We start from the raw sequence: 16,445 nt of genomic DNA, 5'->3' as shown, positions 1-16,445 counted from the left end.
AAGCTCTCTTTAAAAAGGAGGGTTTTGTAAGTAAGAGCAGGGTTTGCACGAGGAGCGGGGCTTTGTAAGGATAACGTGGAATTTGTAGGAGTGGTGCTTTGTGACGAGGAGCAGTGCTTTGTAGGAGAAACGGGGCATTGTTAGGAGGAGCAGGGCTTCCTAAGGATAAGCTGGGATTGTTAAAGAAGTAGGACTTCGTAAGGATGAGCAGAGCTCTGTTGGAGGAGAAGTGATTTGTAGTAGGAGGAATGCTTTGTATGAAGAACATTGCTTTGCAGGCGAAGCAGAGCTTTGTAGGTAGAGTGGGGTTTTGTAGGGGAAGCAAAGCTTTTTAAGGAAGATCAGGGCTTTGCAGGAGCAGGACTTCGCAGAAAGAGTAGGGTTTGCTGAAGGAGCAGGACTTTGTATGACAGCAAAGCCGTGAAGGAGGAAAAGGCCTCTGTAAGGAGAAAGAGGCCTTTGTGAGGAAGAAGAGGTATCTGTAGAAACAAGGTTTTGTAAGATGGAGCAGGGCTTTGTAGGAGCAGTGGGATCTGTAGAGAGGAGCAGGGCACTGTAAGAAGGAGCAGGACTTTGCAGGAGGAGCAAGACTTCCAAGGTTTCCTTGGGAGGACTAGAGATTCTTTGGAGGAGCTGGGATTCCTAAGAAGAGCAGGGTTTGTAGGAGGAGCAGGATAAGGATAAGCAGAGCTTTTGAGGAAGAACAAGGCACTATATGCAGAAACAGGGCTTGTAGGAGGAGCAGGGCTTCCTATGAGGACCAAAAGTTCTTTGCAGGAACAGGTCTTTTCAGGGAGGAGAGGCTTTTGTAGTGGAGGTGCTTCCTGAGGAGCAGCTGGGCTTTGAAGAGGGAGCAGGCTCTGTAGGGATGAGTGGGGCTTTGTAAGGAGGAGCAGGGCTTCCTAGAAGGAGGGCTGTGTGAGAAAGGCTGGGCTTTGCTGGTTTCTACTGGTAGTGATCACTGCATATTTGTCCTCTCCAGGCATTATTCTCTATTTGATTGCTGGGGCAAATCCTGGCACTGCAAAGTCCACGGCAAGGGTTGGAATGCCAAGTGGGGTGGTACATGGCTTCCAGCAAAATGCTACCTGCACGTTCCCCAGCCACATGAAGAGCAGAGTGACTCCCAAGCTTCTCACGCCTGGCCTGGGTGCAAGACCCCTCTTTCTCTTTCCAAACTAGTGAAACGGTAAGTGCTGAGCCTGTGTGGACAACACCCTTCTAAGACCTAAGGCAACTGTGACCTCTTTTTGCAAATGTAGGGTGTGGCAGACATTAGGAGGTCACAACATTTTCCTTTTTCTCCTTGGGATGTGGCTTCACTAGGTCCTCCGGTCTTGCTTGCAGTTAGGTGAGGCCATGCTCTGGCCAGTGACATGTGATGAAAGCAATGTGTGCTACACATTCCAGCACTTCCCATGTGCAGTCCTTCACATTCTTTCCCATTCTGCAGCAGCCTTGAAGAGAGTGGAGCTCAAATACAGAAGAAAGCCAAATTCTGCTCAGAGGAAAGCTGCTTTCCCTATCTCACTGAAACCCCTGAAGGACTGGGGTTTCTAGCTACCTCCATGGTTTCACTAACGTAAGACAAAGCTTCAGGCATCAAAATCACAATGGGGCCGAGCTAGAAACCATCGCAGTGTTCCTGACATAAATGTCTTGCTTTGGCCTAATGAATTCCTGAGGCAAGTGTACATGGAAAGTATTCATAAACAACGCTTAGCTATCTAACTGGCTGAATGAAACAGTCTGTCTTTCAAGTCACTTGGGCCTGCCTTTGATTCCTAATTACTTTCAAAAGGTTTTTTTTTTGGATTTGATTAATCTAACAAAACAAAAAATTCTTCAAGGGTGTGTGTGTATACACCTTAAGTAGTATTTGAGGGACAGTGTGCCATTTTAAAATAAATAACTGAAGAATCCTTAGAAAATATTTATGATCTCAAACACTCAATAAATTTCAATAAAGTTTGCTACAGGACTAGTACTTAAAGGAGATATTTTTAATGAAGGCTGCAAGCTACAGCGACTAATATTAAAGATGACAAACAACAATAAATTATGCAATTTAATTTTTAATAACAAAGATACTATATTTTAACATGGTGAAATATACTTGGCTAAGTCCAGATTAAAAAAAAAAAAAAGTATCTAGCCCAACAGTACAATCATACAGCTTTGTACAGAACATTCCATAGATCAACAGAAAATACATTTGAGCACAAAAATAAAAAATATTTAAAGAGAATCTCTAAGCAGCATTTTATTTCTGCAAAAGACATATCTTGTACTGATTAAATATCTACAAGTGCTTTTCCTTTACAAAAATACATATATTCTTAATAGACTAAGTCATTAACAATGACCTGGTAATTCTTTCACTTCAATTTGAATGATTTATAAGCTAAATCTTACAACCACAAAAAGGTTTTTATTTGTATTAAGATGTTACCACTTTTGACAAAAAGCTTAAAATATTTTATATTTCAAAGGAAAATTAGCAACATAACTTTACAATATATCCTATGATATTTTGATTGTGAGGGCTACTCTATTTAAAACTGATGATCTCTGTTGTGTTGCTCAGATGCAGGAAAGCAGCAGAACCCTGGTACTCCCCCAACAAGCTCCTGTCGCGGACCACAGCTTCATAAGGACACTTAGGCCCCCACCCCCATTCTAAAAAATACAACAAAAGAAAACCGACCCCAAACAATGCTAGGCTGATCCCATTACATTTTTAATGTGTAGAACTCCTGCTCCAGTGGACTGATGTGCAGAGGATGGATAAATAAATTTGTTGACTATCTCTCCATCACCCAGAAATATTTAATCTTCATTTACACTAGATTAGTTTCTTATTCCATGAAGCTCCATAGATGGAAGAAAACTAGACTCAGTATTTAACATATCTGTTTCACTTGATTCTAGATTTAAAATTATAAAAATTAAAAATCTCTGAAAAATCAGTCTCAGTTTGGAACTATAGAAAAAGGGGCATAACGAGTATACAGACACATCTGAATGAGCATTTAAAATAATTATTTTTAATTTTATAACTTTCTGAAAGGAAGTGCTCAAGCATTTTAATTCTATTCGAAAATATAAGGAAAGCAAGTAAACATTATTTATGAAAACTGTATTACACTAGGAAGAGAATTACTTAAATTATTGGAAAAACATCACTGCAATAAAAACTATTGAAAATTGTATTGTACATTTAAGTATATCTGAATTAACTTTCAGTCTGATGTTTTCCATCAAAATGCTACTCAACTAGGTTTGTCAAGTAAATCCAGAAACAGTTATTGTGTGCCTTGAAAGGGTTTGAGTCTCTGGTGTATTTAATATTTTTCACTTTTTCATAAACGAGATCTAGCAGACATGTTCCTTATTTTTACCCAAACTGTAGGAATATATATTACAAAATATTGATAATTGCATTTCAAGTTTTCATGTTTCTAATCCAGAAAATTAAAGTTATGGCAAACTCATTCATTTTTGAAGTTCCTACTACCAACCAATATCTTACTAGTAGAAAGCTTAGCTTTCTGGAAAATTCCTTATGATAAATCAGAATATGTAATAGAGTGTGCATCCATTTTTACCCTCTCCAAGGAGATTTACCTAGTGACCTATCAGAAAGGCTTCATGAGTTTTACCTTTAAGGTAGCCCATAGCATGAATTCCCAAGGAAAATGGTACAAGGGGGATATGGAACTTCCTCTTGATGTACATGCTTGTTCTGTGACCCATTTTGTCAAAGCTGGCTGTATGGCTAAATTCTAATAATAATAAACTAAGTGCTGAGGAATAAGACAAAGAGTTGCATTTTTTTGGAGATGGAGACTCGCTCTGTCACCCAGGCTGGAGTGCAGTGGTGTAATCTCGGCTCACTGCAACCTCCACCTCCTGGGTTCAAGAGATTCTCCTGCCTCAGCCTCCTATGTAGCTGGGATTACAGGCGTGTGCCACCACACCTGGCTAATTTTTGTATTTTTAGTAGAGACGGGGTTTCACCATGTTGACCAGGCTGGTCTTGAACTCCTGACCTCAAGTGATCCACCTGCCGCGGCCTCCCAAAGTGCTGGGATTACAGGCGTGAGCCACTGTGCCCGGTCTAGAGTTGCTTTTTAAGGGGAAAAAACCACAGGCTCTTATGAAATATTTTGAATACAGAGAAAGCCCTTACTTACATAAATTCCATAGAATGAACTCTTTTCTATATAAGTAAGGGTGTTGGCACTTTTACCAAAGTCTGCCTTTAATAAAATTTCTCATATTACGAAGAATACAGGAGCTAAATCGAAGCTTAATTTTAGTTTACACTGCCTCCATGAAATAAAAAGCCTCTCAAATTAAAAATCTCAACTTTCTTTTCAAAGTATGTATTTCTTTCACTTTTCATGCAAAGGAAGGCTATTTGTTGTGTTTATCTCTTTCTCACCTTTGAGGATTTCCTAAGATCTGTTAGATGACGCTGAAAAACAATAAACATATTTGAAAGGAAGTGTGTCCTGGTTATTGCAAGAAAAGCCTGCATATGACTGATCTCACCAAGAAAATTCAGTTTAAAGCCTTTCTTTGGTGATATTTTAGCAATTAATCAAGGTTATTGCCTAACTATATAAAATTAAATTGCAATCTAAAAATTTCCAACCTCCAAACTGTTAAAACCGTCTCTCCAACATGGTTATTAATTTACTGTAAAATGTCTTTGGTGATATCTATATTCTTATGAAAATCTTCCAAAAAATTAACTTACAAGAGCCTATTTAGATATGAAACCATTCATAAGAGACAGGTACAGATAACTCAAACTTTATGCAGTAAATTTAAAACAGAAATGCACTTTAGCAATGAGGCACTTTCTCTTAAATATTTCAGTAAAGCTAAACAGTTCACAATATTATATAACACACTTTTTTTCTTAAAGAATCAGTTTAAATTTAGATTACATTTGAGTGTGTAATGTAGTTGAGCAAAATCATTACATTTATAAAATGTGGCACATTAGTATGGGATAGATGTTTAATGTATAAAGAAATAATATACTTCTCTAAGAGTAGTTAAAAGGCATTACCCAAGTTACCTGTACTCCAGACTGAGTATTACCTCATCAATGAGCATTTTAGTTTATTTTTTCAAACTTTGTAAAGGTGTTTTGCTAATCTAGAGAAAAGGCCATACATATTTTGATTTCTCTATTAACTGATGTGATTACTTCAATTAAAGTAATGTTTATAAACCACAGTCATTCTTTATATCTAAGTTCCCTTGACCCTTTTATATTTATAATTTCTAAGGCAGATAAAAGAGATAACAAAATCTTTTATGGAAGTAAAGGTCTTTCAGTTTATTGCTTAAGAAACAACAGATTAAAGAAAACTTTTAGTTTTAGTCTCTGATTTTACAGATTCAGATGATTCCTATAGGTTATTTATATAAAGAATTCATTTTATAAGCACCCTAAATTTATAAAGCTAACCACAAAAGTTGCCTGTACATTTTTTCTATACCTAGTTTCTTGCAAATTCTACAACCTGACTTAAGGGGTAATTAACGGGGAATACAGTGTATTACTAGACATGAAAGTAGTCCTATCCTTAGAAAGCTGTAGTTGAATAATATACCAAAATAAGTCAGTTGAAGAAATCTGTGATTCTAGTAGTAATACTGTATAACTTAGGACCATCAAAAAAAATGTGTACCTTTCTCCAAACGACAATTGATGCCTTTCTTTATGTAAGCTTTTCACATATTTTGGCACATATTCCATTGCATTTCAATAAAAATGTTAATGCATTATCAGTAAATAAAAGAATTCTATATAAAACTATTCTGTTTCATAATTGCTTCCTATATATTTCCTTGGAAAATAGTGAAATTAATATGACAAGGCAACTAGCCAAATTTAAAGAGATTTTGTAAATAAAATTCATTTATGGCCATTAAGTTTTGGCTGGAGGGCCAAAACATCAAAGTCTCACTTGTGATTTTTAAAAATGCACTCAATTAGTTTTGAGTTAATTAAAATTCTATTTGCAAAACACTATTTTAATCACTGACCTAGGTGTGACAAATTTATAATAATTTGTAAAAGTTCTTAGGGATGTCTGGGAACTGAGTTTCACAGCATAGAAAAATAATTTCTGTAGCTAGATAGTAAATTCAGTTTTTTCAGCCATTTGTAGTTAACGAAAATCTGCCTTTTAAATTCTTTTAAGTGCTTGTGAGCCATTGCAAGAACAAAAACAATCTAACAAAACAAAGTTAAGAAAGTATTGCCTTAACCTTTTTCACCAAAGTTAGAACAACAGAAAAATTTAATAGAGTTTTTGACTTAAAAAAAGATACAAGGAAAAGATAATTATGAAGTTTCAGCCTTTTACATAGTGAAACATATTAAGATTTAGCTGTAGTTTGTATGTTTGCTAGAGTTGTACAATATCTTATTTCTAAGAATCATTTTGAAATTCAGAAGGCTTGATTTCTGATACATTTTACTGGAAAACGTGGCACATTTACCACATATGCAGTATAAAACCTAAATATGTGTAACACACAGGTTGTGCTCATGTCATATTTCTCAAACAAATATTTTCCCTAACTTTCAAGATTTTTTCCTAAGTTTCAAAGGTTAGCTTGTTTGTTTCAAAGCAATTTCCAAATAAGTTTTTTGAAAACTGTAAATTTTAAAAGGTTTAAAATGACAGTTTTCATATAATTTAAGGTAACAAGACTTTCTTTGACTTGCAGACTAATCCTAAAATGAATGGAAGACTTAACAAAACTGCAAAATACAAGACATTTTGTATTTCTGATCTTAATGAACTCATGTATAAAATAATAATCTCATTTCCCCAATTACTACAGGATTTAAAATAAAATACCCTTAACCTATTAATTTTGGTTAGCATAGTTCTATACTGCATTTATTCTATTTTATGCACATAGTTTGGAAATGTGAAAGGTAACTAACAGTTTTAATCTACAACTGTTTTGAGACTTCTGAAATCCATAAAATAGCTAATGTTATGTGCTCTAAACATCCTAATATTTAAAATCATCATAACCCTCTGCATGCCACAATGACATATACCTAAGGCCAACTTAAAAAGAGAAATAATGCACTCATTAAATGACAGCAACAATGTAATGATACATGAAATGGGCTATACAATGACATTTCCATGAAGCAGCACCTGCTTGTCATAAGGCATTATGAAAGAAGATTAACCTTACTTACACATTAATTTTATCAAAAGTAAATGTGATCAGCTGCCAACATTTTGAATGGTTGGGAATCTAACTTCAGTTCAAGAGGTCACATACATTTTCAGTCTGGAGGGCTAACATGCCTTCCTTGTGCAATTGGTAGACTACACGGACAGATGCTTAGAATGTCTACAATTATGTTGTGCTCTAATGTTACAGAATAACTGGAATTCTTGGCAAAAGGACTTGCACACTCAATAATGAACTTTTTCACACAAAAAGCTTACCAAGAACAAGACAGTGGCTCAAAAACCACTTTTCTAAATATATTTTCATACAAAATAATTTCAAGATATAATTATTAGTTTCTTGTACAGTACGCTATTTAAACAAGAATAAAATAGTAAGTATGTGAAAACTGCAACACCACAAAAATTGAGCCATTTTACTAGTGTAATTAAACATTAGAACAATCTTGGAACAGGCAAGCAAAATATTCAGAAGGTTGAATCATGGCGGCACACCTAACTGATTTTAACCATGACTTGCACACTTTGAGACAACACAAATACCTTATGCAGATGGTTCAGTAGCAGAATGGCACTTGGTTTGCTCCTAATAGAAACAACATGAATGCAACTGACAATTGAGAGATAGACAATGGCCTTATTTGCATGCTGAAAATCTGGTTGTGTTCCTCTAGTCCACACACCGTTAACTGTGCAATCTGTTGACGAGTAAACAAATAGTGCAGGATTCATCTCAGTGAGGTCTGGGCCCCTTCATCTAACCAAAATCAATTCTTGGTCGATACTGCAATACCATAGGGTATGACTACAAAATAAAGACAGATAATGAATAAGACTGTACTTGGATAAAAACAATACAGTTTATATACAAAGATTTTAAGAATTTGGGGTTATAATTTACAATATTTCCTGGTACTAGAGATTACAACAGTTAAAATTTGAGTTACCATTAAAACTCGATTTCTTTTGATTGCCATTATTTTTCTGTAATCAGTCAAGTTTTCAATAATATGCAGCCGAGGTCAAGTTTAAAGGTCTACAGACATGATGCAGGTTGTATATATGACTAGTACCAGCACAACACTTAGGAGAGGCAAGACCTGGGGAGGACTGAAAGTTACATACCCTGCTTATAGGCATTCAGTTAGTAACCCTATGAGGCGAACAAGACAAATCAGCAGCCTGGATTCCACTACAGCTTAGGCTGGTGAGAGCCCACTAAATCACAAATCAGCGAGGAGACCCCCTCTGCTAGGAACCTGTAAAACTGGAGTAGTGTTCACAAATCACATTTCTTACAAGTTTGACACATTTTTTTTTAATTTAAAATTTATTTTAATGATCCTTTAAAAATATTGAAAAAGTAGCTAATTGTTACATGAAACATTTAGGTCACTGCCTCCTTTCAACAGTTGATACTAATAAACATTTGGATTTGACTACAACATAAAATAACCGAATGGTTCATATTGTTCTTCATGTCACTATGTAGAAAAGGTATCATACATCTGGCTATCATACAGAACTAGAGAGAAAACAGCTTCTTTGGGATAAAGGCATATGGCATATGCCACGCTACCTCTGTGTTTGTTTTTACCCTGTACCATATCTTATAGAACCAAAACATCAGTGGTTTCTCCTTTCCTTAAATCTGTAGATACCCCCTCTTAAAATGAAATTTGAGGAGCTAATTTTATGGAATCAAGAAGGGGCTGAGATAGCCACTGACTGATGTTTCTCCATCTTAGTATACATGAATACAAAAATACGGTATAGAGAACTTTTTATTCTTTCATATAGATAAAAGGGCTAGACTGAGACATAACAATCCTGAAAAATGACCATTTCAGTGCTTACTATAGCTATGCTACACACTGGGACGACTCAGTGTGGGAATCTGTAACCATTCAGCTCAGGATGGAACTAGAGGGTAGGAATACAAATGCCCTAGGTCTTGCTCTCCCAGCTGAAGTACAGCAGATGCTACCACAGCTGTCTAAGGGCTGGAGTAAAAGTGTAAAAGTCTCAGACAGTCTCTCAGGGTTTCCAGGATCTAAAACTTCTAAAACTGTTTTGGTTTTACTTGTTTTTATTTTAAACTTTATTTAGTTCCCCCTGAATCAGAATACCTGGGAAGGAGTAAGACACAGATATCTCCATTTTACTAAACTCTGGATGTTTCTGAAGCCCAGAGAGATTCTGAGATGACCAACATCCTTTCCATTCTACCTCACCCAACCCACAGCTTGCCCTTCACTATGATAACTGCTCTAGTTTTGCATTTGATTCCCGATTCTATTGAATCTGCACACTCTCTGCAAATACATAAGCCACTCATTTTAGAATGCATTCATCATATATAGGAGTATCCATCATCAATTCTACTAGGGATAAAGGTACAGAGGGAAGTAAAATGGCTTGATTGGTAATGCTTGGGATTTTCTCAGTTTTGGGCTGAAAATAATTTTCTTTTCTCCCCCAAGTAGCCTTTTGTGTGTGTTCTATAAGAACATATGAAGTTTAATAATTTTATTGAAATGTGTCACAACACTGAAAATTGTAAAGGTATATTTTAAGTTCTATTTGTGTTTCGGTTTGTTTTCTGAAATAAAATGGCACCACACTAACAATAATGAAATGTGGCATATAATTACCTCTTAGTGTTAAGTGACTGCATTAAATAGACCTACATTACGGTTTCTAGTCCTCAAGTCTCATTATGTAATAAAAATAAAGAACAGATACTTAGAGAATACATTTCAAATAATTTTAGAAAATGATAAAACTGTCTTTGATATACTTTTTTCCTTAAAGAATGAATTATTTTTGTCAAAACTTGTTTTTACTGTAGATTTGGAAAATACAGAATGGTATCAAGAAAAAAAGGAAAAATATTTAAATCCTACCATCCAAAGGTAACTACCATAATAATTTTAGTGTATATTCCTCTACTCATTTTATCTACATTCGTTTTTTTTTTTCAAAACTAGAATCATGCTAAACACATTGTTTAGTATCATTTAAACTTTTTATACATTTAGCAATTCCACAAACCTATTTCCATACCATTTGATATGGTCCTACATAATTTTTAACAGCTGTATATTATGCTGTTATAGAAATGAACTGTGAGTTATCAGTAAGTCTCCTTTTGCTGTACATTTGAGTTTAGTCCTTTTCTCCTTTGCTATTATAACTTAATCTTAACCCACCAATCTATTTCTTTTGCCCCAGGATAGATTCCTAAAAGTGGAACTGCTAGTTCAAACAGCATACACATTTTAAAGAGCTTTTTGATAAATACTGTTACACTGGTCTTCAAGAAGGTAGTTCTGGATGGGCGCGGTGGCTCACGCCTGTAATCCCAGCACTTTGGGAGGCCGAGGCGGGTGGATCACGAGGTCAAGAGATCAAGAACATCCTGGCCAAAATGGTGAAACCCCGTCTCTACTAAAAATACAAAAACAAAACAAAACAAAAAAACCTAGCCGGGCATGGTGGCACATGCCTGTAATCCCAGGAGGCTGAGGCAGGAGAATCACTTGAACCTGGGAGACGGAGGTTGCAGTGAGCTGAGATCGCACCACTGCATTCCAGCCTGGCAACAGAGCAAGACTCCATCTCAAAAAAACAAAAAACAAAAAACAAAAAAAAGTAGTTTCATTTTTCTACATTTTTAAAAGAAATTTGAATGCCCATTCCTCTATAGCCTCATCAATAATGATTACTATCTTTTCCCACCTCTTAATTTGGTAATCTAATAAGCATAAAATAGTATTTTTTTTCATTTCTTGACTTCTAAGAAAGTTACTCATTTTTATATGTTTATTAGCCCACTGTGTTTCCTTATGTATCTTGCCTGATCATGTCCTTTGCTCATTTTTATGAAAAGTTGGGATTTTTCTTACATATTTGTATGAATTCTTTATGTATTAAAAACATTAAACCTTTCTCATACATTATAAATATATTTTATGATATTTTTGCCATGTGCTTTTAATATTAATAGTCAATTCAATTTTTTTAGGTACACTGTGAAAGGCCATCCCCACTCTGAGATCAGTTCTTCAACTATATTTTCTTCTTGATCTTTTATAGTATCATTTAAAATATTTACCATCTTGAGCCATCATAAACCTATACTGATGTAAAATGTGAGGTGGAATTGAATTCCCCACCCACAGTCTCAGTATAATTAATTGAAAACAAATCCTACTAGATCTGCACCCTACATTACATTCCTGAGTGCACTATTACCAATCGGCCCTTATGCACTGTCATGTTCCAGCCCCACTGTCCTCCTTGCTATTCTCAAACAACCAGATACAATCAATTCTCAGGGCCTTTGCAGTGTGTTCCCTCAGCCTTCAGTGCTCTACCTCAGATATTCACATGGCAACATCTCTCAATTTCTTTTGATCAACAATCACCACCTCCAAGAGGGCTTCTCTTGGCTATCTTATCAAAACTATTCTATTTATCTATTTTACTTTTTCTTCTAACACTATAAATTTTAACATGTTTATATTTTTTGTCTGTTACCATCATTAGTGTAAGTTCCATGAAAGAAAAGATTCATGTTCATTTTTACTTCTGTACCCTCAAAGGCCTAGAAGAGTGCCCAATGCATAATACTCAATAGATATTTGTTAATCATTTTACTGCATTAATTTGAAATACCCTCTTTAGAGACTCATACATACTAGGGTCTGTTGCTGAGCTATTCTTTTTATTCATATGTCTATATTTAAGGCAAGACCCTATTTTAATTACTTCAACTTTAAAATACGCTTTAGTATGTGGTAGTACACGTTCCCTCTCATTACTCTGTAAAAACATGACTGATCAGAAGCACCTGTTGATATTTCCTTATGAGCTTTAGAATGACTGACTTTGTCATCTTAAACAAAGATCTGGTAAAAGTGTGTTTGGAATTACATTTAACTCTATAATTTAATTGAGGGGTGAACTGGCATCTCTATAAAATGTAATGTACTATTTAAATTTCTTAGGTATAAAATGGAATTCTGTATATATATGAGAAGGTCTCTGTTCTTAAGAAATATATGCTGAACTGTTTAGTGGTCAATTTTCCTGATATCTGCAATTTACTTTTAAATGATTAAATTATATGTACACACACACACACACACACACACACACATACAGATTGATTAATTAATAAGGAGATGAGAAGAGAAAGAGAGGGGAAGAGGAGGCAAAAAATGTGGCAAAATGTTAACTGATGAATCTAGGTAATCGTAAAGAATATTCCTTTGTATAATCATTGCAATTTTCTGTTGTTTTGAAAAACTTTTCAATAGGAAAACATCAGGACTTCACATTGAATTTTATCAAACACCTTTTCAGTATCTACTGATGATTTTTAACCTAGAGTATATATGTATAAAATATCTGTATATTTTATATATATATATATATATATATATATTTAATCCCATTCTCCCAATATTAAGTCATTCCTTCATTTCTGATAAAAATGATATTAAGCCTTGGTTTACTATTATCTTACTATATTAGTGTATTATTTATCATTTATTTATATTCAAAATAAGATTTGGTACCCGTTTTCTAATTGTGGGTTCTCTGTCAGTTTTTGCTATTAAGAATGGCAAATTGGAAGGTTTCCACCTTTTCTAATGATTAACAATAGACACAGCATAGGAATGATTTATTCCTTGAAAATTAGAGAGAATTCTGACCATAAAACCATTTAGGTATCCTTTCAGGAAGTTAAGAGTGCATCCTATTAGCTACAAGTTCAATTTTCTTACAGGACTATAAGCCATTAATGAGGTGTTGAAGGAAGAAAAGGAAATTTGTATGGATTTAGAAATTTGGTCTCACTCCAGTTTTTCCCTAATACTTTGGATCACGGTTTAAGGACATCTTCATTTCTAAGGAAGTATATAGACATCAACACCAAGAGTAAAAGCAGAAAGCCACGCATTGCACAGGTTATAGCTACAGGCAGTGTTATCGTTACATTTCAGCATCCCCAAATCAGCCATGAGGCTAAAGAAGCTGAAACATCTATATACCTCGGATATACACAAATCTCAGCAGCTCAGTTACATTATGTACCCCAGACCCTTATCTGCATAAAGAGAAGAATGATCTTTCTCCCTCAATGACTTGGCCTTCAGAGATGTTAAATTTACTTACTACATTGCTGAAAAGCTAGGACTTAAAGAGTATGTATCAAAAAGAACACATTTTAATGAAGGCATGAGAATTCCCATGTCATAGAGCACTGACAAAAGACTGAAGAAAATTCTAGATAACTGCTAATTAAATGTTTTCAATTAGCAATTTCAAGTGATTCTTTTAATGCTTAACATACATTCATTTGTCCCAACTCCAAAACTGTAACACTGGAGGTAAGTATGCCAGTTAAGTTTGTTATATAATTACAATTATCCTTTCTCCCTGGCTCCAAGGAAATAAAGATGAAGACTACTTTAATTACTGAAATAAAAGAACGTTGGATTTTATTATTTTATTATTTATTTGTTTGAGACAGAGTCTTACTCTGTCACCCAGGCTGGAGTGCAGTGGCACAATCTCAGTTCACTGCAACCTCCACCTCCTGGGCTCAAGTGACTCTCCTGCCTCAACCTCCTTAGTAGCTGGGACTACAGGGGTGTGCCACCACACCCAGCTAATTTTTGTTTTTTTTGTAGGAACAGGGTTTCACCATGTTGTCAAGGCTGGTCTCAAACTCCTGGACACAAGAGATCTGCCCGCCTCAGCCTCCCAAAGTGCTGAGATTACAGAGGTGAGCCACCATGTCTGGCCTAAAGTTTATTAAAAAACAATTTTTTTTTTAATCTTGCTATATTGCCCAGACTGTTCTCGAACCCCTGGCCTCAAGCAATCCTACATCCTCAGCCTCACAAAGTGCTGGGATTACAAGCATGAGCCACCATGCCTGGCCCAACAACGGATATTTTAAAGAAATGGTATGATTAATTCACAGGATTAAGGTTGATCTTCAATCACGTCTGTACCCAACAATAATCTTTACTATACCCTTGTCTGTTTCTCAAATTTTTAAAATGTATCTTTATCAGATAAACTTTCCTCAGACACATGTTCAAGTTTTCTTAATGCATTATTAAATCAGCTCACTATCATTTTTAAAGAGGTAACCCAAGTAAAATACTAGGGAAGGGCTAATAAGCAAGCTCATAATTAGAATCAGCTGTTGCTGTTATTTAGATTCACCTAATTTGGCATTTTATATTTCACTTGTGGTTGAATGATTCACTAAAAAATAACATTCATACAAAGAAAGTAACATCTCAAAATCCAATATGGAGCAGAGATTTCTCAAGGACTGAAAGTAGTAATTATTAAAAACTCTTGATTCATAAATGATAGCCTTAACATTTCCAATTTTTTAGTTCAGTAAAATTAAATAGATAACTCAGGAGAACCAAAATAATGGGAAATCTTGGGTTTATAAGTTGAAAAGATAACTTTTTGTAGCTCCAGTAACAATTAGTTTTACAAAGTTAAATGTCTTAGGAATTGAGTTTGGGATGAATGTGCTCACCGCCATGGTGTCATGATGGTCATATGTACAGTCGTGAGTGCCTCTTACCTGATACAAAGGGCCATCCTGAGAGCAGACTTGCGAAGCTGAGCAGTTCAGACACCGAAACTGCGGAGGAGATGAACTCATCAGATAAGAGGCATCCACAACTGGACACATATTTAAAATTGATTATTTAAAATAGTTTAACGTCAAACACAAGAGTCAACATGATTAATGGTAAATAAACACTTTCCAAAAAAATGGTGGTTGTTTTTGAAAAAAGATTTTAATCACTTAGTAACTGGTAAAATTTAGCTTGAAGTAATTTTAGCATCTAGATATGAGTTTTAATATTCTGCAAATGCAAAAATGGTGGCCTCTCCTTTCTATATCCTTTACAAATACTATTTCCTGGGAAAACCTCACTTCTTGCATACATGAGGGACATCCTCATTCTTCCATACCTTCCTCTGATCAGTCTCTCCCAGATCTCTTCTTCAGCTTCTCCTGAAAGTAATACTGTTCAAGGAAATCAGAGCTCTGAGAGGGACACGGAACTCCGCTCAACCCATAAGGCATCTACTTTCTGTTATATAGTAGGTTCTTTACATTGCTTTATATTGCTGATTATATTAGCATTAGATTGTGAGCTCCTTGAATCTATATTTTAGTCACATTTGTGGTCTTAATAGCTAAGGCCCAGAACTGGCATACATCAGCCATCAGATTTATGAGTAAAGCAATGAGTGAACACACTTTAAAACTACTGAGTAGATTCATTTGTTAACCTACTACTTTAAAACAGTTTATTCACATTAAAAAACTCATTCCCAAATCCTAATTCTTCAATATTATGCTAAACTCTTATTAAATATAATTTTAATTGTAAGTGGACTATAAAACATAAAATGTATACTTTAAAATTATGCATATATGAATTCAACATTGCATACTTTTCAAAATGGAAAAATTAAATACATAAAAAATAAGGTACAAATTAACCAGGATATTTCTAACATAGCAAAGCAGGTTTTTAAAAGATATACTTTGAAAGATTTAAATAAGCATTGATTAAAACAAATATATTTCTAGGCTTTTAAAGAAAAATTAAGGAATTTTCTATTTTCCCAAAATACTTTAGTAATTTTTTTCTCTAACAGTCAGTCCTTGATTTTGGGTACAGTGCGCATCAACATGCTGTAAGGCGGGCACAGCTCGGCTCTCCTTTAGCAACCTTCTCCTTTTGCTCCCAAGAGTCCCCAAGCTCTGGTCTATCAGACTTTGCGTAACATTGAAAATCCTAAACAGGGTTCAACAAGAGTAAGCTGGAAAGTGGCAATTTCACTAAGTGATTCTTTTTTTTTTTTTCTATCGATCTCTTTGGTATCAGTCAAGATGTATAAACTTGCTTTTCTTAAAATTGCCTGCTAATGCAAATAAAGCAAAGGAAGACAAGCATGGTGTAGTAACTTTAGGTGCTGGACTGGCAGAGATTGCTGGAAGAGATAAAACTAAATCTTAAAATTGCCTGCTAATGCAAATAAAGCAAAGGAAGACAAGCATGGTGTAGTAACTTTAGGTGCTGGACTGGCAGAGATTGCTGGAAGAGATAAAACTAAATCAGGATGAGCTGCGAA

At 35.1% G+C, this 16,445-nt stretch overlaps 1 protein-coding gene across 5 annotated transcripts in view; it reads right to left on the bottom strand.

The window, feature by feature from the left end:
• Positions 1–1,988: 1,988 nt before the first annotated feature.
• Positions 1,989–16,445, bottom strand: part of PCGF5 (polycomb group ring finger 5) — a 120,039-nt gene continuing 105,582 nt past the window's right edge. For 3 of the 5 annotated variants that reach the window (XM_025396911.1, XM_025396912.1, XM_025396910.1), the window contains exons 9-10: positions 14,875–14,934; positions 1,989–8,052 (exon numbers count right to left, since the gene is read on the bottom strand). In XM_025396911.1, coding sequence (XP_025252696.1) covers positions 8,005–8,052; positions 14,875–14,934 — 108 coding nt within the window. In that variant the 3' untranslated portion in view covers positions 1,989–8,004. The remainder of the gene's footprint in view (positions 8,053–14,874; positions 14,935–16,445) is intronic. The other 2 variants (XM_025396914.1, XM_025396915.1) reach the window with 2 other exon arrangements.

This window comes from Theropithecus gelada, chromosome 9 (genome assembly GCF_003255815.1).
Source record: "Theropithecus gelada isolate Dixy chromosome 9, Tgel_1.0, whole genome shotgun sequence".
Taxonomy (NCBI): Eukaryota; Metazoa; Chordata; class Mammalia; order Primates; family Cercopithecidae; genus Theropithecus; species Theropithecus gelada.
Note: the sequence above shows the minus strand (reverse complement) of the source record. Positions and strands in the feature narration are given on the sequence as shown.